Source organism: Cricetulus griseus, chromosome 5 (assembly GCF_003668045.3).
Source record: "Cricetulus griseus strain 17A/GY chromosome 5, alternate assembly CriGri-PICRH-1.0, whole genome shotgun sequence".
Lineage (NCBI taxonomy): Eukaryota > Metazoa > Chordata > Mammalia > Rodentia > Cricetidae > Cricetulus > Cricetulus griseus.
In genome coordinates this window covers 34,758,728-34,781,659 of record NC_048598.1, presented here as the reverse complement: position 1 = coordinate 34,781,659, position 22,932 = coordinate 34,758,728, and the positions used below count along the sequence as shown (strand labels likewise).

Here is a 22,932-nt window from a genome sequence, read left to right as displayed (position 1 = left end):
CCGGTTAAGGCTACAAAGAGTTCGGTGCCGATCACTTTATAATTAGTTGCACGTACTGGGTTTGTGTGGGATTAATCTGTGAGTGAACACTAGTTTCCTATAGGCATGAGTCTGTGTCATAAGGCGTATTGAGACTCATAAAATTCCAAAGGTGAGACCAAGATGGGACCCGGGGTCTAAACTCCGGATTTGTTCAGTCCGTTTCATCCTGGCATCTTGGCTTCTGGAGAGCTCAGTGGGTAGAGAGACTGATGTGGCCCTGGCGCCCTCTGCTGGCGTGTTTTCCTGGTTTATTTTTTCCCCCCTTTCCCTCCTGCCTGGGAATACAAACACCTTTGCTTTTCCTGGGCTTGGCAAAAGTTAGGACTTAGGATTCCTGGTCTTACTATAAGCCCTTTCCTTTGTGGGTGTCAAGTCTGAAAGTGGTTTCTAATAAAAGTGAGCATCAGATGGGGCTTCTAGGAACCAATAACCCAAATGACAGTAGGTCAAAGAAAGTGACAAATAGAAATGGCTTCTGTGCCAGGCTCTGAGCTGTTTTTCTGATGTCATCTGGTCTTTCAAACGCCTTTGAGAGGCCTGCTCTGTTGTCCTCTAAGGGAACCGACGGAGTTTTTTTCCAAGGAGAAACACCCTACACAGACAGAGATGGCCCCTTCGTGGAGGCAGGGATGACCTTTTGTGACTAACAGAACGCTCCGGTTTTCCCCAAAGGCCCATGGACCAGCTGGACAGAAAGTCAAAGGATTCTCTGTCTGTGTTAGACCCTCGCCAGCAGATTGCTCCTGGATAGAGGGTACCCAGCACAGTCGCTGGGCAGGTGCTTGCTCTGTCTGAGGCCCCATCCATACAGCAGACATGGGCTTTGCAGCCATCGGGTCCAGTGCATGTGTCTACGACTCAAGGCTGAGACAGAGACAGAGATGACGATGAGTCCTTCTGACAAATGTTCAGACAGCGCTGTTGTTATCAGTCCTGAAGCAAATGTGAAGAAGAAATCGGAAATCAGAGTGGACAGGGTTCAAATCCCAAATCCCAGCTCAGCCACCTGACGCCTGATGTTAGGAGGGACTTTTTTTTTTTTTTTTTTTTTTTTTTTGCCTCTCTCTTGGTTCATTTTGATCTGTGTAAAATGATACAACAGTTTGAATGGCTTCACAGAATGGCAGTGATTCCATAGTGTTTTTTAAATAATAAAATGAAGTAATGTCAGTTGTCACAGGGGCACCCAGCCTGCCTGCTTGCCACACGACTCATGAATTGTGTTTACCCCCATCCCTGCTCCTGTCACTGCCACCCAAGTATAGGGGTGACAGTACCAACTTTGCTCTAAGAAGCTTGCCCTTGAGAGAAGACAGACACAAACACAGGGGCTATGCTTTCTGCAGGGTTGGTGACAAGCAAGCTGGGGCCAGCGGATAAGGCCTGAGGAGGCAAGGAAAGCAAGGAATTCTGGGAGTGAGAACTACTATTTACATACAAGAACAAGGTAATCCCCCCCCCCCCCAGAGAGCTCTGTGGCAGTGGAGGAGAGAGAAGGGCCTGAAGGAAGTGTGTGCATGGTACATTTGAAGAAATGCTAGGAGACCAGTGTGGCTAGAGCTGAAAAGGCAAAAGCAGCCCGGGGCTGGGAGTGGTGAAGATGGAGACCGGTGCATGGAGGCTTCAGGTTTTTCTCTAAGAGAAGGAAACACTGGGAAGTTCTGAGCTGAAGGGTGCCCTGAGCTAACAACATGGGAAAGGACAACTCCAGCTGGTTGTGACTAGATGTCAGATGTCTCTCTGACCCCAGGGAGAGAGGAAGCTGGCTGAAGCCATGGGAAGATGCCACTGTGACCAGCATCATACAAACATGGGTTTTAACACCAGAGGGCCATATTTTTTTAAAAAAGATTTTATTTATTTATTTTGTATACAGTCTTCTGCCTGCACGCCAGCAGAGGGCACCAGATCTCATTCAAGGTGGTTGTGAGCCACCACGTGACTGCAGGGAATTGAACTCAAGACCTCTGGAAGAACAGTCAGTGCTCTTAACTGCTGAGCCATCTCTCCAGCCTGAGAGCCATCTTTTTTTAAAAAAAGACTTTTATGTATGTGAGTGTTTTGCCTCTGTGTACACATATGCATCACATGTGTGCCTGGTGCCTGAGGAGGTCAGAAGAGATCAGATCCCCTGAAGCTGGAGTTACAGGTGATTGCCAGCCTCGATGTGGGTTCTGGGAATTGAATCTGGGTCCTCTACAAGAACAATAAGTGCTCTTAACTGCTGAACTGTCTCTCCAGCTCCTGGGGCCCATATGCTAATAGCTTAATACTATATCATTAATCATATATATAATCTTATATATATGAAACAGGATCTTACTATGTAGCCCTGTCTGGCAGGAATTCACTATGTAGACCAGGCTGGCCCTAAAGTCACACAAAGATCTGCCTGCCTCTCCTTTCTACTTCTTGCCTCATTAAACATAACACACACACACACACACACACACACACATACACACACACACACACACACATGTTTTTCAAGACAGGATTTCTCTGTGTATCTCTAACTGTCCTAGAACTTGCTCTGTAGACCAGGCTGGCCTCGAACTCAGAGATTCACCTGCCTCTGCCTCCCAAGTTCTGGGATTAAAGACATGCACCACCACTCCTGGCTAACAATATATAATTTTTAATATCAGTAGAGCATTCCAGTCTGTGATCATGCCATAATTTAGCAAACTGGTGTCCTCTTACATTGTTTTCAACTTTTTAAATTTTTTTTTATTAGTCCAAATTAGGAACAAGCTTGCTTCACATGTCAATTCCTTCTCCCTCTCCCTCCCTGTTTTCAACTTTTAAATATATAACTAACTCTGGGGAGCCTTCTAGTTAAATCTTAACACATATTTTAATTTTTGATATCTTTTACTGCATGTGATATTCTAAAATTGCCCTCAGAAAGACTGTATTAGAAACTCTCCCAGAGTTGCTCATCTCTGCTCAGTTAACACCCACAACCAGCAACACTGTGCTCACCACTTTTAAAATCTGATTGCAACAGAGATACTTTTCTATTTGGATGTCTTTATTTGTCCAATTGCTTTGTGTAAAACTTCTGACACAACAGTGAGGATAAGTATTCTTGGTTTGCTCCTCCTCTCAAAAGAGAAGTGTTAACATTTCCCTATTGGTTGTGACATTGGCTGTGGCTGTGGAGTTATACATTGCCTAATTGTTATATTGAGTTATATTGCTCAGAGCTTTTTTTTTTTGCATAAAAGATGTTGAATTTTGACAACTGCTTTTTCTACATCTATTCAGATTACCATCTAACTTTTGTCTTGCATTACATAGTGGTTGAACAACATTTATTGGCTTAAGTGTATTAAATCATCTTTGGTCTTTGAAATATTGGGGTGGGCTGCTGGAGGCTTTAGGGAAGGAACTCCTGAGGCCAGTTGGGGAAACTCTTAGACAGATAGTTGGGGTCCCCATATTCACTGAAATGGAGTGCAGTCAGCCCTGTTGGGACCGAGAGGGGTTGGTCTAGGCTGAGAATGTGGTGGTGGGTGTCTAAGCCCCTCCTTTCCCACATTGTGACACAAGAGGGGTTCCGGGCAGGTACTGTGTCAAGTCTGTAGCAGTGATGGAGAACAGATGACACATTTGGCCTCTTCCCCCTGGATGCCCAGCCCTCCTCTCCCTAACTGCTCCCAAATGACTCACCCTAAGTGATGCCTGAGTCAGGGCCTCCAGCAACAGCACCTGTTGTCTGTGGGTGGGCTCGGTGAGCCAGTTGTTCCTTCTCTGTTATCATTGTCACTGAGGTTATAGGCAAAAGATGCTGTCATAAGGGACCCCTCCTTATCTTCTGCAAGCCAGTGGCCATTCTCCATACCATGCTTGCGTTTTCATGTTGTTTCACACACAGCCAGCCTTGCTTCCCCAAACAGCCATAGATCATTTGTTTATTCTCCCACATTAAAGCAGACCAGAGTTCATTTTGTTGCAACCCTGACATAGCTGTGATTAGGCAAGGTGTTTGGAAGGTGAGACTGTGCATTGAAGGCCTTTGAGTGCAGGAAAGGCAGTGCTGGGCCACACTCCATCCTTACAGCAGCTTTTGCTTGTTCCTTTTGCTTTGTTTTAATTGAGTTCCCAGCTCTCATCTCTGCAGGCCAACTGAGTCAACTGTATCCTACTCCAAATTCCTAGGGAAAGAAACCCAACTGGACAACCGGCCTCAATATTCACCTGTCCATCATCTGGGTCCTAGGCTTGTCCAGGAGAGCAAGGGTGTGGAGCACAGGGAAGCAGGAAGTAGGCTGGAGAGATGTCCCCCAAGACCCTGGCTGCACAGAGCAGTACATAAGGCCCTATCTCAAAACCAAAACAGGCCGGGCGTTGGTGGTGCATGCCTTTAATCCCAGCACTCGGGAGGCAGAGGCAGGCGGATCTCTGTGAGTTCGAGGCCAGCCTGGTCTCCAGAGCGAGTGCCAGGATAGGCTCCAAAGCTACACAGAGAAACCCTGTCTTGAAAAAACAAAACAAAACAAAACAAAAAAAACCAAAAAAAACAAAAAAAACAAAACAAACAAACAAAAAAAAACCAAAAACCAAAAAACAAAACAAAAATCAAAACCAAAACAGGGGTAGGGGGAGTCCCATGGAACTTGGTTGCTTGTTTGCTATGAGAAAGACAGAAAATGCCAAGCCTAAAAGACTAAGTGGTAGCAATATCTTTGTAAATGCATACATTTGTCCACAATGTCAATGTAGCAGAAGTGGAGGGAAATCAATGAATTTTGTATAGTTTCTGTCTTCACTCACTTTAAACTCTTCTAGGAAAGTGTTTGGAGCTGCCAGAGGTAGAACATGGGGCTTGGAATGTTGTTCAGTGGAAGAACACTTTGTTCTTTTAAGTTTTTAAAATTTATGTGCCTTGGTGTGAAGGTGTCAGATTCCCCTGGAACTGGAGTTATAGATAATTGTGAGCTTCCATGTGGGTCCTGGGAATTGAGCTCAGGTCCTCTGGAAGAGCAGAAAAACATTTTCTTATATGTGAAAGCCTGGTTTTGATCCTCAGCAAAGTTGTATGTGCAGTCTCAGTCAGTTATGGAGACAACAAACAAACAAATGGGATGATACAGAGGAAAGACAGCTTCCTCCCTCGATTGCTTTGGGCTTTGCACTTTATTCATCTTCTCAGGGATCCTCAAACTAACCCATAGAGCTCTGACAGGAGTGCCAGGCCAGCTGCTCAGGGGGACTCGGCACTCTCTTACACTCCAGGTCTCCTGGATGGCTCATCCAGGGCACCAAGTTGACAGGCAGACAGATGGGCTAAAGGGAATCCTGCTGGGGACTAAGGTCCAGCGTTGGGCTAGGGATCCCCCTGTGCTCTGGCTGTCAGAAAACCAAGCAGGGACAATGACCTCTGTTGTGACTTTGGGTCAAGAAGAGATTTGGGGGCACAGGTGGGGAAATTTATTGGTGGCTGTGTGGAGTGTGGCAGGACAAGGAGGTCCCAAAGAGACAGGTAGATAGAGCCTTGGGGGCAGGTCACAGCTTGAATCCTGAGACTTAGGGTCACCTGTCAGAGACTGTGATTTGAGAATCATGGTTCAAGTTCATACTTCTTTCTAGTAAAGTTAACATTGGTTCCTCTCAAACAAATTTACATTCTCATCTCAACCATGCTAGGAATAATGAGCTAGCAGAATGCTAAGAAGCAGAAAAGTGGGGAAACATTTTTAATTAACCAAATTATATTATAGACACTTGATTCAGAGGGGAAGGTTTTGTTTTTATTTTTTAAAGGAACAACAGGACCAGGGTGAGGGGTTGTATTTTAGGGTCACAGGGCCTTTTTGTTGTGTTCCAGGCGGGTTTCCTTTTCTGTCATTAATGAATGTAGACTTTAGACCAGAACCATTTCATCTTCAGAGGCTTGAAGGCTGATTGCTGATCAAGGACTACATGAGTAGTGTGCCAAGTCTGGGGCCTCAGGCTTGAGAAAAACACACTTATTTCAACCCTCAATATCCCAAGAAAGAAGAGAAGTAGGTCCCTAGAAAACAGTACAGGCCATGGGTTAGAGTCCAAAGGTTGTCCATGGTGTAAGAGGAGGGAGATTTGGTAGTTTAGATCGTCGGTCATCTGCCTCTAAAATGCGCAGGCGATGCCTTTGGAGGCAATTAGCTCTCCAATGACTGTCTGCTGGCAATAACAACCTGGCTAAAGGCAGAGCCCTTGTGAATGGAGTTAGTGCCCTTCTAAAAGAGATTGGAGTGGCAGACTGGGGCAGTTTTATGCAGCACTGAGGATCTGTGTCCTTTCTGCATGTTGTCTAATAAATCAACTGAGCAAAATTCCCACTCTGAGACCTACTTCTCACATGGTATGTTAGATAGCTCTTGGGGCTTCAGTCCCTTGCCAAGGACAGTTTCAGCGGCCTCAAAGCATGGCAGCTAGCTTCCCAAGGCAGCAAGGTGGAAGGAAGCCACTGTATCTCCGAAGTAACCTGCATGGTTTCTACCTTGTTCTGTTATTAGTTACTACATCTATCCCACAAGGGGAGAATGATTAGATTCCTTTAGTGAAAGGGTAGTGATGGAGTTTGTGGGCCTGATTGAAAACCATCACCCTAAATAACATCACATCATTCCAAAAATGTTTGTGGGCTTGGTCGTTTGGCAGGGGTAGAGTCTGAGATGACACAATGGTAAGCAGAGTATGCCTTTCCAAAGACACCCAAGTTTTAGTCTTCAGTTACATTATGTGGCTAATCACCGACTATAATGAGAACATTCTAGGTTATCTAAGTGGGCTCAATGTAATCACAAAAGTCTTAGAGAAAGCCGAAGGAAGGAAAGGTGAGACACGTTGCCATGATACAACTTGAGACAGACCATACCCAGCTGTAGATGGTTTGAGGGAGGGAGGCGGGCACTGGCTAAGAAATGGAGGCAGCCATTGAGGCTGGGAAAGGCAAGGACAGATTCTCCCACAAAGCCTCCAGCAGTAATGTAAGTCCTCTGACACTTTGTCATTAGCAAAGCAAGACACATTTCTTCTTGCTTCAAGTCATTCCATTTGTAGTAGTCTGTTAATGGTGGAGATAGAATCATGGACAGGGCTAGCCCATCTGTTTCCTGTTTGCCTCATGTTTGGTTACTCTACTTAATTATAGATGCTCTAGAATATATATTATGTGGCGTATGTAGAGTAAAAGGGCCAGACAAAGAAACACACCCTGGCCTTGAAACAAGAGCCAAAAGGTTAAAAAAGGGCCAGTGAAAGAAACATACTTTGGCCCTGAAAACAGAGGCAAAGAAACACACTGACAAGCTCAGTACAAAAACCAACCAACCCCTAAGCAGGAAAACCCAGCAATGCCTGAACATGAAACCAGCCAATCCCTGAGCATGAAATCCTGCCAATCTCCGAGCTTGTCCAAGGTCAGGGATTAAAATCCAACCAACTCCCACCCTGAAATCTCCACCCTGGAAAAACTCCACCTCTAAGAAGCCCTATATAAGTCCTGTGCCTGTTCAGTTGGGAGTTGTGTTTTCCACCACAGCAGAGGAGGCCATCTTCCTAGATTCTTCCAATACATCTCTTGAATGAGGTTTGGGAGAGAACTTTTTGCTGGAACCCAGAGAGAAACCTTCTACTAGCATTGCAGAGTTGTTAAACTCAGGAGGGGGGAGGGGCGACACACACCTGAGCAGAGTGGGTGGGAACAACTGAGCTGGGCTGTGGGCTGCTATGCTTTGTGGTATTCCTTGGCTCCTGACTGCCAGAATTCCTTTCTATCACAGCTCCGATGCTTACAGAATATGTTTACCATCTCTCCTTTAAAACTACAAACTTCCTGGAATAACAAAGCCCAAGTTGTGTTTTGGCTTTTGTTTTAAGATGTGTATCTGAAGCACTAAATGCATTTGCATTGTAACTGTTACAAACTTGACTGATTAAATTGTCTAAAAGTGGAAGCAGCCAACAAAATGATGGAAGAATTGGTGTTCAGTGACTACAGAGACTTGTCAGACCAAAACCAGAGAGTCACACACAGTGGTGGGGTGGTCATTACAATACTGTTTTTTCTACATTTCTTCTCTCTCGTTTCAAGCTTGCCTCACTTAGGGACGTGAGGTGGGCATAGGACAGGCTGGTGGTAACCGGTTAATCTCTAATTTGTTTTTGTTGTTGTTTGTGGGCTTTTTGTTTGTTTGTTTTAGGCAGGTTCTCACTACATCACTCTGGCTGGCCTAGAACTTGATTTATAGATCACACTGGCCTTGAACTCATAGAGATCTGCTCCTCAGGTGTTGTAATCAAAGACAAGCATCACCATGCCCAGTTCATCTCCAATTTGTAAAGGGTCTTTGAAGAGACATTGCTCCTTTGGAGTGTAGGGGGCTGGTTAGAGGGAGGGAGAGAAGGAGAAGGAGGGAGAAGGGTGGGAGGAAATCCTCAAAGGCAAAAAGCAGGTGAACCTCTTCAGAGCCCAAGAAGCTCACTACTCTACTTGGTGATAAGACCTTAGAGGGGAACAGTGCAGTACTGCCAGACTTGAGACTCAGAGGTTGCCAGAGTCACCCATGACATCCAGGAGCACAGAATGTGGGGGATCAGTAGGGCAGAGGGCGCGTGTCTTGAGTCTACACAGGCTGGTGCTCCATACCTCCAGGGCATCTTGGGGCTCTGACCTGGTTTTTGTTTGTTTTTATTTTTGTGTGTGTGTGGGGGGCAGTGGAGTGGAGCGACAAGACTGAGGTCACTCAGTTAGAATGTCCCACTAGCCAACAAGGAAAGCAAGAGGGATTGGGGTCTGAAATATAGTGATTTAGAACAACAACAACAGCAAAAAGTACTGGTTGGGCACCCAAATGTTGGGCTGGTACTCAAAACGGTGACAACCTCTGGAGTGTCAATGGTAGTTTTTAATCTCCAGTGGAAGCTTGGACGGGGTGGGCATGGGATGTTTAAGAAGATGGAAGACCCTGCTGTGCAGTTTCCAGAGAGGATGGGTCAGAGCTGCTGGTGGGCTCCGTGTGTGCTAAGTCGGAAGCACATATTCCATCTCGTCGGGGTTGAAGTACAGATAAATCAGAAAGCAGCTCCAGATGACAAAGGTGAAAAGCGCGCCCAGGCGTGGTGTGAAGGTTTCCTGGTAGGTGGGAGAAATGTGGGGGACCTGGGGCCGGGCTGAGGCTGCAGCTGAAGGCATACCCTCCCCACCAAGGGAGCCTGTGGACAGCACCCTAAGGCTTGGCCACCCAAATCCGTTTTCCTGGTGCCACATCCTCTATGCCTGAGTGGTTACGCTGGGGGCAAAGTCCACTCACAGTCCCTATTCCCTGTACAACCACAGATGGGGCTCACTGCAAAAGGAAGCTGAAGCACACTCTTTTGGGGATAACAAGACATCCAACTGAAAGGCCCTTCTCGTATGGATCTACCTACCCCTTATGGCAGTTGGTCTTTAGGGCACACAACAAACATTTCTCCTGTAGAGGACAGAAACGGCACAAGAAAGGTCATTTTTTCCCCCTGGTCCAGGTTGGCCAGCCTGCTGGGTACCTCATCAGGCTTTGCTATAGGAAAGGACAGAGTGACTGAGCAGAACTCGGGAGAAGGCACATCCAAGGGTTGGCTGCACAACTGTGGCTTTAAGACTTCCCACAGCCTAGAAGGCAGGGCAGCTAAGGGAGGTTTCTAGACTAAGGGATTCATCCAGGGGCCGCCAATAGGGTGAGGCTAGCCCTTTAAAGTTTGAGCTCTGCGGGACTCAGGGCAGGAGCAGCCCAGGGCTCTCAAGCCAGTGCTGAAGGTGGGCAGGAATTCACTTACGCAGCAACTCTGACATGCATGAGAGGAATCCAGTAGATTATTCTTTGTTTTTTGTGACATCATCATCTTGTCACCAGTCAATGGTGCTCCATCAGGCTCTTCCATTTTCTTGAATCTGAACTGAGGATCTTTGTCCATCTTTCCTATCTGCCCGAGTTCCTGCTGTTCCTTTGGTTGTTTTGGAGGGGGACTGGTGGGTCAGGAGGGGGCAGAGATTTGGGGAGACTGTTTCTACCAGTGCACAGGTGCATGAAAGACCCTGACTTCCAGCCATTGTAAGGGTAGAGCCAAGACAATTCCTTGAGGAGGGCATTCTCTGAACCCCAGGGTGCTGAGCAAAGTGGAGGGAGAAGTCCTTAGGGAGGAGGGTGACACTTACAGCTTGTTGTTCTTCTGTATATTTATTAAAACATCCATCTTTTCATCCATATCCTTCTGCATTTCCTTCAAGAAAGAACCCAAGACTAGAACCCCTTCTGAAGAGCTTGGGGCTCCCTCCTTCCCCTCTCTCTGCAGACTCTTCTGTGTCATACTTAAAGAATCCTCACTAGCCTGAAGTGGATGGGGCATGTCCCTGACAGTCACCTTCCGCCCCCATTTCCATGATGAGACAAGAGCACAGGCAGAGGCTTAGACTTACCATGGCCTCTAGGTGCGCTCTTCTGCCTGACCTCAGGTATGAGGCTTTGAGTCGATGCCTATGAAACAGTGCAGCTAAGAAAATATGGAACTTTAAAGACTCTTTGACTCCAGTGTTTCTACGTGTGTGTGTGTGTGTGTGTGTGTGTGTGTGTGTGTGTATGTGTGTGCGCGCGCGCGCGCGCGCGCGCGCGCGTGACAATACAGTTCTAGTAGATAGACGAAAGAAGCGAAATACCGTAAAATGAATCTGGATACATGACTGAGTGCTTAAGAGAACACATTGCTCTTGCAGCGGACCTGAGTTTGGTTCCCAGCACCCACATCAGGCAGCTCACACATAGCCTGTAACTCCAGCTCCAGGGCATCCAATGCTTCTGGCCACACACCCCAACACATACATGGATGCCCGTGCGTGCGCACACACACTAATTTAAAACAATGGAAACCAATCATAAAAGTGAAATAGAAGACAGTAGCTAAAACAACACAGCTCATTTATTATTTGACCTGGGAAAGGCTGGATAGAAATGGTGGAAATGAAGAAATCCTAAGGGTGCAGCAGTTGTAACTGACAGTTTTCATTATGAACAGATCTGAGTGTGGACTGGTTGTCATAAAATATAAAAATAATTTACTCCAGTCAAAGTGTTTCTAACACAGAAAGATTCTGAATCCGTTTAATCTGATTCAGACAGCTGACAAAGCAATCACTCCGCTGGAGGGAGAGGACGGTTTCCAAAGATAGCTGTGTGAGTGTTTGTGAACGTTATTATACACGGGGATAGCATTAAAATCTCCTGAAGGTCAAACACACCAGTGTCCTTTCCTCTTACAAATCTTGCCCAACCTCCCCTTCCGCTTTCCCACTATGCTTGCCAGTTTCCCCAATCCCTTGTCCCATCCAGATGGACACTCTGGTGTCACCGTGAACACTCACTTAAGACTCACTCCATTTATCCCGAATCTGTCGCCAGGAACCACTGCATCTCATTCAACTCCTCCCCTCTTCCCTGCACCCTTCTGCAGCTCTCCTCTCTCTATCACAGCTGGCAGCAACTCCAGGCCGGCCCCACCTGCTCTGCACCTCCCAGGCCACCTTGCCAGCAGCTGCGCCTTGTGTGTTCTTTAAGAACCTCCAGAGACTTCTTGCTGCTTATAGAGTCAAGTCCCAGCTTGTCAGCTGTTTCTAAAGTCCCATCAGTGTCCACTCTGTGCCCACGCAGTTTTTTATTTCTCAGTTTCCCCCAGATGACCCCACTCCATGGCTGGTCTCCCCCCTGACTGGGAAACACAGTCATCCTCCTGCTGTGCCCAAGCTGTTCCCTGCCTGAAATAGCTTTCTTTGTGCCCTTCCATATCCAGAGTGGCCACTAATAAAACGCTTATGGTGTTTGCATGTTAATACAGAAATAGCACATGTCCTTTGCAAAAAAAAAAAAGGATGAAACAGGAGAATATTTTTAAAATGAATATTCTTACCTCCCTCACAAGGTTGCTATTTGCCTGCTTGGTATATTCCTTTTTCAATCTTTTTTCTATATATTTACATTAAGCATTCTTTATAAGCATTGCCTTTAATAAACCCTAATGTTAACGTATGGATAAACCATAATTTAGTTATTGCTCTATTATTGCAAAATGTGATTGTTCTCAGATGTTCGCTATTATAAATAATTCTGAAATTAAAATGGTTTATACATACTCATGCTGGGATTTTAATATTCTCATGGGATAAATAGTAAGAATGGCTGTTTTTCTAACATTCCAGTTTTGTATGAATTAGTACTCTTATCAGTAGTTTATTCTCATTAATCCAAATGTTGCTTATTTGTGTGACAGATACATTACATAGTGATCTTTTGTAGATGCTGTGTGTGCCTGGGTTTGTGCACATGAGTCCAGATGCCTCCCAAGGACAGAGACGTTAGATCCCCTGGAGCTGGAGTTATAGGCAGGTGTGAGCCCAGTACCCACACTGGGAACTAAGCTGCGGTCCACTGCAGGAGCAGCACACACTCTGACCTGCTCGGCCATCTCTCCGGCCCCAACTCTGTGTTATTTAGTTGCATAGTTACACTGTGAAAGTAAAGTTGTTTGTGCTCTGTGTCTTTGTTCTCTCTGGATTGTCTCATCATGCCCTTGCCCTTTTTCTCATTTATTTCCTGTTTTTTTTTTTTTTTTTTTTTTTGTGAGAGCTATATCTTTTATCTTTTTTTTATTCAGAGAATACTTTATTAGTTTTTGTAATTAAACCCACGTAGAAAAGACCTTACATATTTAATACAGTGCGTTACCCCTGTACAACATTTCTAGACCAATATGGCAGTTAATTTCTGTACAATGCCAACTCAACACGGTAAACTGGGATACTTTTTTCCTTAGTTGACAGCACAGCTAAAGATTCCAAAAATTCAAATTATATATATATATATATATATAGACCAATAATGGCAGTATGTTATGCATCAATAGCAGCAACAGCTTTTCCAGGTTCTGCAGTCATTTGAACAAAATTGTAGAGACATCCAGCACTCTCCATTTAAAAAAAAATAAAGTAAAAGGCAAAATCCCAGAAAACAGCACAGTTCTGTTACTCTTGTGGTACCTGGCACCATTTTTTTTTTAAATTAGCTTCTCGATCATCATCTGGAAGGAAACCATTCTGAGCAACATCATTAAAAACAGCTCTGATAAAGCATGGTCACTATTATGTATCATAAAGCAGGTCCACATATGAGTGAGTACATACCATGTTTGTCTTTTTGTGATTGGGTTACCTCGCTCAGAATGGTTTCTTCGAGTTCCATCCATTTCCCTGCAAATTTCAAGATTCCATTGTTTTTTTCCTGCTGAGTAGTACTCCATTGTGTAAATGTACCACATTTTCTCTATCCATTCTTCAGTTGAGGGGCATCTAGGTTGCTTCCAGTTTCTGGCTATTACAAATAATGCTGCTATGAACATGGTTAAACAGATGTCCTTGTTGTATGAATGTGCTTCTTTTGGTTATATGCCTAGGAGTGGAATTGCTGGATCTTGTGGTAGAGTCATTCTCATTTTCTTGAGGAGTCACCATACTGATTTCCAAAGTGGCTGTACAAGTTGGCACTCCCACTAGCAGTGGAGGAGTGTTCCTCTTTCTCTGCATCCTCTCCAGCATAAACTGTCATTGGTATTTTTGATTTTAGCCATTCTGACAGGAGTAAGATGGTATCTCAGAGTTGTTTTGATTTGCATTTCCCTGATGGCTAAGGATGTTGAACACTTTCTTATGTGTCTTTCAGCCATTTTAGATTCCTCTATTGAGAGCTATATCTTACGGCTTAGCCTTTGTCCCTTACCACATTTATGGAAAACTATTTCCTCAAATTGCTTTTAAATTCTGCATATGGTATTTTTCCACCATAATTTTTTAATGTTTATATAGGCAAATAATCAATATTTTGCCATTTTGACTTTTCCTTACTGGTTTTAATTTTTCAAATTCATGTTATAGGCCACTTCAGCTTACAGAGCTAATGAACTGGTTTTTTCTCACAGAGTTGAACAATGTTCTTGTATCGTTAGGTAACCCTTTTCACTGACATTTAAAAATCACCTTTTACCACAGGGATGGATCCCACTCAGTGCCTCATAATGTGAGACCCAGGATCCAATCCTTAGTGCCACCAAAACAAATCACCTTTATCATATTTAAAACTCTATGGAAATACCGTTCTCAGCCTTAAGTGTCCATTAGAATCCCATAGGGAAGTTTAAAAGTTACTGGCGCTGGGCCCTCACCCTTAAAGATTCTGGTTTAGCGGTTCTGAGGAGAGCCTAGGTCTAAAGGGAAGTATGACAGACTTCTCTGATCTCGTTCCAACTTGTAGCTGCAGCTGAGGTTGATGGGTGTGTTTAAGTGTTTAGGACCTGGTTTGCATCAAAGATCACACATCCAGATCACTTGTGAAGAACCCAAATGTGGGACATGTGCTGCAATCCGAGCACTTAGGGGCAGGTGTGTGTGTGTGTGTGTGTGTGTGTGTGTGTGTGTGTGTGTGGAGTAAGCAAAAGTTGGAGACCAGCATGTGCTACGAAGACTATCTCAATACATGCATATACATATATAAATACATATATACATTTTAAAATCATTTGGAGCACTTAAGCAATTCTACCTTGAAGTTTTTATTCAGTCTTTGGTCTGTATGGAATCTGGGTGTGTGGATGTTTAGTATGCTCCTAGGGTTGTCTCAGGCATCCATCCCTGGCAAAGCAGCCATCGCAGGGTTATGTACTTACATCTCTCCAGTTCTTTGCTTATTATTAACCACCCTGATTTGATGACTGTGCCTTTATAATGAATTTTAATTACCTGGCAATCTAAGTGTCCCTTAGAACTCTTGAAAATATTCTAGCCATTGCCTTTTGCCTGCTTATGCATCTACATCAGTGATTCTCAAGCTTCTACTGGGGGAGGGGGAGAAACTCAGGCCCTATCTGAATGTGAACCTGGGGCTCTTGTTACAAGTCATTCTGAAACAGACTAATGTTTGCAAACCATTGCTCTGTGGTCTGAATTATCCTTGTTTGATGAGTCAAAAGGGAACCATGCTGGGCTTGCAGCTACATTCATATCAAGCTCCAACACAGTCATCAAGCCTTAGGCCTGGATTTCTCTAAGGACTTCTTTCCTAGCTCCCACTTCCACTTCTAAACCCTTAATTAACAGCCAGCCTGCGTCTTAGCCTTCAAGTCTGTCTAGTAGGTTACAGGTACCTCAGGGCAGAGGCCTGGCATCTCTTCCATCATTTCCCATGTGACCCACGGAAGGAATACTGGGGAAGCTTACCTTCATAATTTCTACAAATTCATGAAGCTTATCAAAGTCTTTGTCCATGATATCCTTTATCTAATGGGGAAGAAAAGCATGGTTTAACAAGGCATAAAGTGTGTTACTGGAGCCAGTCACAGGATCTTCTTGGCATTTGAGTAAAGGGTGGAGCTGGATTTTGGGAACAGACAAATAATACTCTGCATAAACCACTTTCTCCCCAAGAAGTCTATGACAGGTCTAGGGTGCAGGTACCACCACCAAGTCATTTCTATCAACAGCATTGACATGTGGAGCTCACATTATGCTTCAGTGGCTCCTACTTGCTTAGTCCCCTGTTCCCTAAGTGAACTATACATGATTGTATCCTAGAAACAAGAGAGTTCTTTCTGTGCAGCTTCCTCTGGGGAGATGCATAAGGAGGATACAGTTGATCTGTGACATCAAATTCCTGATCAGCCCCTCTTCACTTTGATTGCTGAGTTTGGCATCACCCCTAACCTTAACACATTAGGGAATTCTTAATTGCTTGAAAAATGGGCTTAGGCATGGAAGGAGTAAGAAATTAATGTTTTATGCTGTCCAGGACTCACACACTGGAGGAGACCAGGTGTGAGTTAGGATGTAGCTTTTCTCCTGCAACTCCTTATTTCCTTTACTAGTCAGAGTTAGCAATTGCATTTTCCTCAGAGCTTTGCTTTTCCCCTCTAGCTGAAGCCGTATGTGTTACCTGCTTTATCTCTTCCATTTTTTCCTTGAGTTCTTCTCTCACCTGCCTAAGTTCATTCTGAGGAAATAAATGTGAGAGAAACACAATGGCAGCATCTCTTCACAGTCAACAAGAACAGGCCCTTGGCACTCTTCCAAATAGAAGGAAAGGGTAGTGTTAAGATGTTGGAGACCTGAGGAGGAGACACCCCGAAAGGAGCATAGCTTTGGAAGGCTTGCCTAAGATCCCCAATCCTAAATCTAGGAAAGGCAGATAAGTAGAAAGTAAGGGTCCATCAGTAAAATAAATCCTCAAAACTTTCAGTGTCTAACAAGATAAATGTTGAAAAAGTAGCCCACCCTAAAGAGATTTGATGGGGCTGGAGATGTCTTAACTGTTAGGAATGCTTGCTGCTCTTCTGGAGTTCCATTCCCAACATTAACATCTGGAGACTCATAACTGCTTCTAACTCCAACTGCATGGGTATATGATGCTCTCTCCTGGCCTCTGCAGGCATGACATGTGCGTGTACACACACACACACACACACACACACACACACACACACACACACACACACACACACACGCACCATAAGAGAAGGTGCTTGTTTTTAGGAGGTACATGTTAAATATTTGGGTAAACTTAATTCTCAAATGGTTCAGAGAGTGTATGGAGTCGGTCATTGTGGGTATCCAAGGAGGATTGGTTTCAGGACCCTCTGTGATGAAGGTCAAGGGAAAAGTTCAGGAAAGGGAGATACAAGCAGGATACAAGCAGGATGCCCACCCATTATCCAGAAAGGGTAGACTAGGAAGTAGCCACAGCAGCTCCTCATTATCTGAGAGGAATTGGTTTCAGGAACCCTGAAGATATCCAAATTTGCCAGTGCTGACATCCCCTGCATCCTATGCACTCTCTCCCATATGCAAGAAGCCATCCATCCCTGGATCACTTACAATTCACATGCAAATGCTATGCAAAGGATGGCTTTGCTGTCTTGTTTCAGAAGTGATGGAAAAATATCTATAATGCTTTATCACATATTTTTAATCCCAGATTGCTTGAATTAAAGGTTTGGGGGCCTATAGATATGATGGCCTCTCTCCTCTCTCTCTTTCTGTGTGTATGTGTATGTGAGTGAGTGTGTGTGTGTGTGTGTGTGTGTGTGTGTGTGTGTGTGTGTGTGTGTAAAGGAGACAGAAACTGAGACTAAAGTGACAGTGATAAATTGCCAGCATTTAAGGAATCTGGGTGAAATATGTACTAGAATTCATTATACCTAATTCTTTGCAACTTCTAGATAAATCAAAGTAACAGGTTAAAAATATAAGACCAGGATTAGTAAAGCCTCCCCCGTGGTAGGTGCCAGTAGGTACCAACACTCAGAAATTAGCTGATGGGCCACCCCTTCACAAGTGATCTGTTCCCAAGCCACCTGGGCCCAAACACTGACCTTCAGCTCCTGTGTCATCCCTTTTTTGATAGGTAGCCCTTCTGGTTTAAATCCTTTATAATCATATATCTGTGGATTGAAACAGAAACACAGAAGCACTGGAAATGGTATGTGTGGGTGGGGTTGCAGGGGCTAGAGAGCCCACCCTGAGTTCTGTCTCTCCCTGGAGACAGGGCACAAAGACAAGTCAGTGGCCCTGCCTGTGCAGAAGTCCCCTCTGCCCTTTTCTTTGCTCTCTGGGTTCCGTGTGTTCCACACTTCTCCTGTCTCAGTGGGTCCCCTTGCACAGCCAGGCTCATTCCCACCTCAGGCTGCTTCTTCCCTCCATCTAGAACGTTCTTCCTCAGACTCTGCTCTGCCAGCATCTAGGCCTTGGGCTCGTGCTCAGGAGAGGCTTTTCCCAACCCTAAACCAGCCACCCATGCCTCTCCTCATCTCCCTTCTCCATGTAACAGGTGACACAGCCAGCATTCTATGTTCTTTATGTTCTGATTAGTCACAGTCTGATTTGTCTATGAAGACAAAGAACTCATTTTTTCTTATGTCCCCCAGGACCTAGGATAGGTTCTAGTCACCAAGAATAGGAAATGACCCTTTTCTCCAATTACTTCCCCATGGATCTCAGACCTGGCTGCTGTCATAACTTCAAAACTTCTTACTTGTGTCAGCTCTGGCTTCAGTTCCAAGCTAACTGCCTTGTAGTTCTTTTTCTGCAGAGAGAGAGAGAGAAGGTAACAGTGTAGTTGGCCGCATGTCAGGATTAGGGGAGAATATTAGCTAGTGCTTGCAAGAGGACCCCAGCAACCACTCTGTGAACAGCAGTTGAGTTCAGGCTCACGTGGTCCCACCATGGTGTCTGTTTCTGGCCATGTTATCTGTTTCTAATGAGCATACATGTGTCTGTCCAGCAGACAGAGAAAGCTACTTTGGACAACTTTTAGGAAGCCAGAGAGGTTGTTTCAAGAATGACCCAGGCTCTAGCATCAGCTGTCTTCTCTTTTGGCCATACTAATGTGGACATGTTACTTAGTGCCAGGGCCTCCATTTCCTCATCTATAAAGTGGGCCCAACAATCTATTGAGGTTATTTTGAACCTTAGATGGGCCAGTTAGATACAGGCCTTGGCTGGGTTCTGGACTGTGAGTTGTCGTGAAGAGCACTGGGTCTTACACAGAGTTGTCACAGACCCTGTCCTTCCCACTCCAAGGCCAGGCACCAATTTCCACCCAGTCCAGGCTGAGGGCTGCTATGTGGTCTGAACACAGAAAGAACATTGGAAGGTTCGCAGGGTCATTTCCAATATCCCCTCTGCCCTGAATCCACTTGGCAGGAGCTCACAGAGGCCCCACAATGCCTGGCAATATTCTTCCTTTACCAGGTTGGTTTTCCTCAGGTCTGCCCTCTTGACCGACATGATGGAATAGCCAGGGCGTTCTTCACCTTCCCAACCTCCCCACAACAGCCCCCTGGGACTGAGCCACCTTCCTATGCAACTTACAGGCTTAGGCAATGGTAGGGTGACCACCTCTTTGTATGCGGAACAGCTGAGGTCACAATGCAAGCACTCATATGTTGGCCTGGAGTCACCAGCTTTGGGTCTGCCTGCTGTTGCCCATGAGACCAAAGGTTCTTACCGGTTATAAGGCCTTAAGCCTGGGGCTGCTGGGGACCTCAGCCGGTCATTCGGAAGCACAGACACACCTTGGTAGAAGCCAGGTCTTGGCTCCTGATACAGGAGGCCTCACCTGCTGACCAGGAGAAGCTGTCCAGGATGCCTGGCTTCTCCTTGGCACCCATTTCTTCACTAATGTAACCCACATATCCACCTTTACCCCATCTCTTCTCTTGGCTCTTTTTTTTTTTTCTCATTAGAGGAGGGTTGGAGCAAGAAGGAATATTGAATAGTGCTTAAGACAAGAAGATGTGTGTGTGTGTGTGTGTGTGTGTGTGTGTGTGTGTGTGTGTGTGTGTGATGCAGAAGGTAATTTTGAGGGTAACTGTGATTTGTGTTTGTTTAACATAGAGAATCGGAGGACATGGCGTCTCGTAGGGCCTAAACATGACTCAGAATCTGGGTTGGGAAACCGATTTCTCCCCTCTTCCCTGGGGATTCTACTTCCTCCTCCTGTCTTGTCTCAGGGGTTACTAGTTGATACAGAAAAGGCCAGCTTGAGCATTCTGAGGGCAGGTAGCCCAGTAGTACGGGAAGTTACCAGGATACATGTGAACTATGCTCCACACCAGGTACCTCAGCATCTCACTCACCTGTTTTTGTGCAGCTGCTGGGTCCTTCCCAGGTGCTTCCTCAAGAGCCACCTATAGCCATTTAGATTTCCAACCAAGTCCCTTCCCCCACTGAAAGCCTTGGATTTCATTCCCCTCCAACCGAAGGAGAACATCATACTTCATGCTGGTCCAGGCAAGGGGAGGGAGTGTGGGGTTGAGCTGCCAGGCCTCATTTCCCCACATGTAAATGAAGGAACCCCGGCTCCAGCTGAACAGTTTCAAAGCCTGTAACAGTGGACATCGCTCCTCTTCCACTGGCTTGAAAGCCTTAGAAGGCTTCAAGTAGCAATCCCTTTGTCCAGCAGGGCAGAAGTTACATGGGCTGCCTCCTAGCCAAGTATACATGTGGGCATACTGAACTATATATCTAGCAAGTAGATTAAAATAATCACCCTCGGAGGCTGGAGCTAAGAGCAGTTGCCGATCTTCCAGAGGACCTGGATTCAATTCCTAGCAACCACATGGCAGCTTAAAATTGTAACTCCAGTTCCAGAGGATCTGACACCCTCACACAGACAGGCATGCAGACAAAAGGCCTGTGAACATAAAATAAAAATAATTAAAAAAAGAAAATAATCACCCTCAGTGGGAACCTGATTTATAGAAAAAAAAAAAAAAAAAGCCACCTCTCCCTCTCCCTTTCCCTCTCTTTTCTCTCTCTCATTAGCACAATGCTGTGATTTTACTTTCTCATGGTGCACCCAAACACCTCATTGTTACTAGTATGTCCTTGAAGAGCTGCGGAACCAGTTTGTGAACCCTTCCAAATAAATAAGTTTTCTCTCCCGAAACAGCACCAACAACTGGGGACCATGTATTCGGATTCCCAAGACTACTGGAGCCATTTCTCATTCAAACCACCACAACTATGTAGCCCAGGTTGGCCTTGAAATCATTGCAGTTCTCATATCTCAGCCTCTCAAACTCTGGTGTGAGGCCTGAGCCATCACACCTGGATATATTAAGATTTTACAGCTTCATGAGGATGAAGGCTGGGCAGTGTTTCATGGCTGGATGTCACTGCTGTAACTTTCATTTCCTTTTCGCTGTCCTGACCCAGGGACTACCAGAAGGTCTTTCCCAGCATCCCTTCAGAGTATAGCCCAGTACCAGGACAGGATCATAAGCCCCGCCCCCACCCATGCTCCATCAGGAGTGGGGGACAGTAGAATTTCAGAACATAGAGGAAGACACACCAGTAGCATTTTTTTCCAAGTTGGTGTAATTCTGATGCTCTTTACCAAGGTCCCAGGCTTCTTTTGTTCCCTGAAGATAATGTTGTGGGCCAAGGTTTAATGGAGACATTTAAAATGGCTGTAAGACTCCAATTGGTCTCTTCTGACTCCAGGAGTATAAATTCTAGTGTCTGGCCCACAGTGAAGTTCAGTCTTCAGTCATTACCCACAGAGCCCCAGAGAATGAGAGAGAGTATCCTGTGTGTCTAGGGGTCTGTTTGACAACAGATATTCTAAAACCTGTCAATGAGGATGGAACACTTCATAAACGTTCTCAGGATCCTGTCTGTGGTCTCCATTCAGCCCTAAAGTGACCCAGTTCAGCATCCTGGTCGCCCACATCTGCCCTGCACTACCTGGCAGCTCTCCTCAGCCAGAGAGACTGTGGTTCCCATCCTAGGGACCTCCTGGTGTACAGTTGATAGAGATTGCATGCTAGGGGGAGGATCAAGCTTTGTAAGACTAAAGACTCTGGAGAGATAGCTTAGCAGTACAAAGCACTTGTGGCTCTTACAGAAGACCCAGGTTCAACCCCCAGCATCCACATAGTGGCCCACAACAATCTATTAACTTCACTTCCAGGGCACCCTCTTTTGGCCTCTGACATACATATGGGCAAAATACCCATATACATTAAAACAAAAGATTAAGGAAGCTAATGGAACTTCATTAGGCTAAGGAAGCTCAAAGTTACAAGACTATCAGTATCCCTCCTTTGAGGTTATATTAATAATGCCAAGGAAAGGGGGCACTCCTGGAGAGTTGCCTGCTAGCTTAGCAAAGATCTCCATGGATATGGCTTTTGTGTCACCCCCTCCCCCCGCCCCATGTTGAAATGGACTTTTCAGTACACAGCAGCTGTTACATCATCGTGTGCCTAGAAGTAAACTGTCCCCAACACTCCTGTAAGTACCCCAACAACCCACTGTTTCACCAAGCTAGACGTGGGTACAAGTGTGCCCCATTTGAGGTGAAAACATGTTTGTTCCTGCCTGGATTAACCGTGTAACACAATTGGTGCCTAAACAGAACCAAATAGAAGTCTGGCAGGAGTGCCTGCACGGTGTGTAATGGAAACTGATCCCTCTGAGGGGCAGTGTTCATGGAGGTTACCTTCCCCCATATGGTATGCTATGGTGTGCCTCTTTGCTGTAGTGATGGTTGCATGCCCCCTGACGTGGGGTGAGAAGGCACATAACCAAGGCCTGCCATCTAAGAGTAGAGTGTCCTTGGGGAGAGTCGCAGGCTGGCCCATCTTCCTCTACATGAGGCCTCTGTGGTGAATGGGTCAGCCGTGTGAGCATAGGGACTCCCCCAAAGTGTCTGGGTTGAAGGCTATAATAGAATACATGAAAGTGGCACATAGAGCATGGGGTGGTAAGCAGGCTTGGGACAGTTATGTGGTCTTTGCTGGGGGTGATAATATGTTCAAGCAAGACCCTTAGTCTTCCCAGAAAGAAACTGGAATGTAAGGGGGAAAGTGCAAAGAGAGAGAGGTGTGCAGATGCTATCCACCACATTAGTCTCTAATTTGGCAGAAAGAGTGGGAAGAACAAGAGTTTGAGCTGGGGTAAGGTACGAGGGAAAGAGAACACACGTTATTCTGTGCTAGAGAATCAATCCTTCCTAGGAATACTGGCCCCTATTGGTTTCCAGTCTGGTCAGTTTGGACACTGACTTTCACATCTGAATTATCCAGTCCTTGGCACTTCAAGGCTGAGTGGATGTGAAGCATAATCCAGAAGGTGTGAGTCTTATTCTGGGACCTGGGCTGGGATGGAGAATATCTTTCTTAAAGCCGTGGCGGTGATGAAGAGTAAGGCGCTTAGAGACCAGAGTCTTGAAAGATGAGTTTACATTTGCATGTGACTCCAGACAGAGGAGCTAATGGCAATTTCTGAATGCCACTGGAGAGAGGGCCAAAGGAGGAGTGAGAAGA

General features: G+C 45.5%; 1 protein-coding gene across 2 annotated transcripts; it reads right to left on the bottom strand.

Moving 5' to 3' along the window:
- Positions 1–9,055: 9,055 nt before the first annotated feature.
- On the bottom strand, positions 9,056–18,886 carry Tex35 (testis expressed 35). 2 transcript variants are annotated; one of them, XM_027418099.1, is made up of 9 exons: positions 18,848–18,886; positions 18,132–18,182; positions 17,473–17,541; positions 16,038–16,094; positions 15,326–15,385; positions 10,229–10,293; positions 9,850–10,039; positions 9,463–9,506; positions 9,106–9,166 (listed from the first exon to the last, which is right to left on the bottom strand). In XM_027418099.1, the coding sequence occupies exons 1-9, from the start codon at positions 18,884–18,886 to the stop codon at positions 9,106–9,108; spliced, it is 636 nt and encodes a 211-aa protein (XP_027273900.1). The 2 variants fall into 2 exon arrangements, with proteins under 2 accessions (XP_035301854.1, XP_027273900.1); XM_035445963.1 differs by lacking the exon at positions 9,463–9,506 and having other exon boundaries at positions 9,056–9,166.
- Between the last annotated feature and the right edge of the window lie 4,046 nt (positions 18,887–22,932).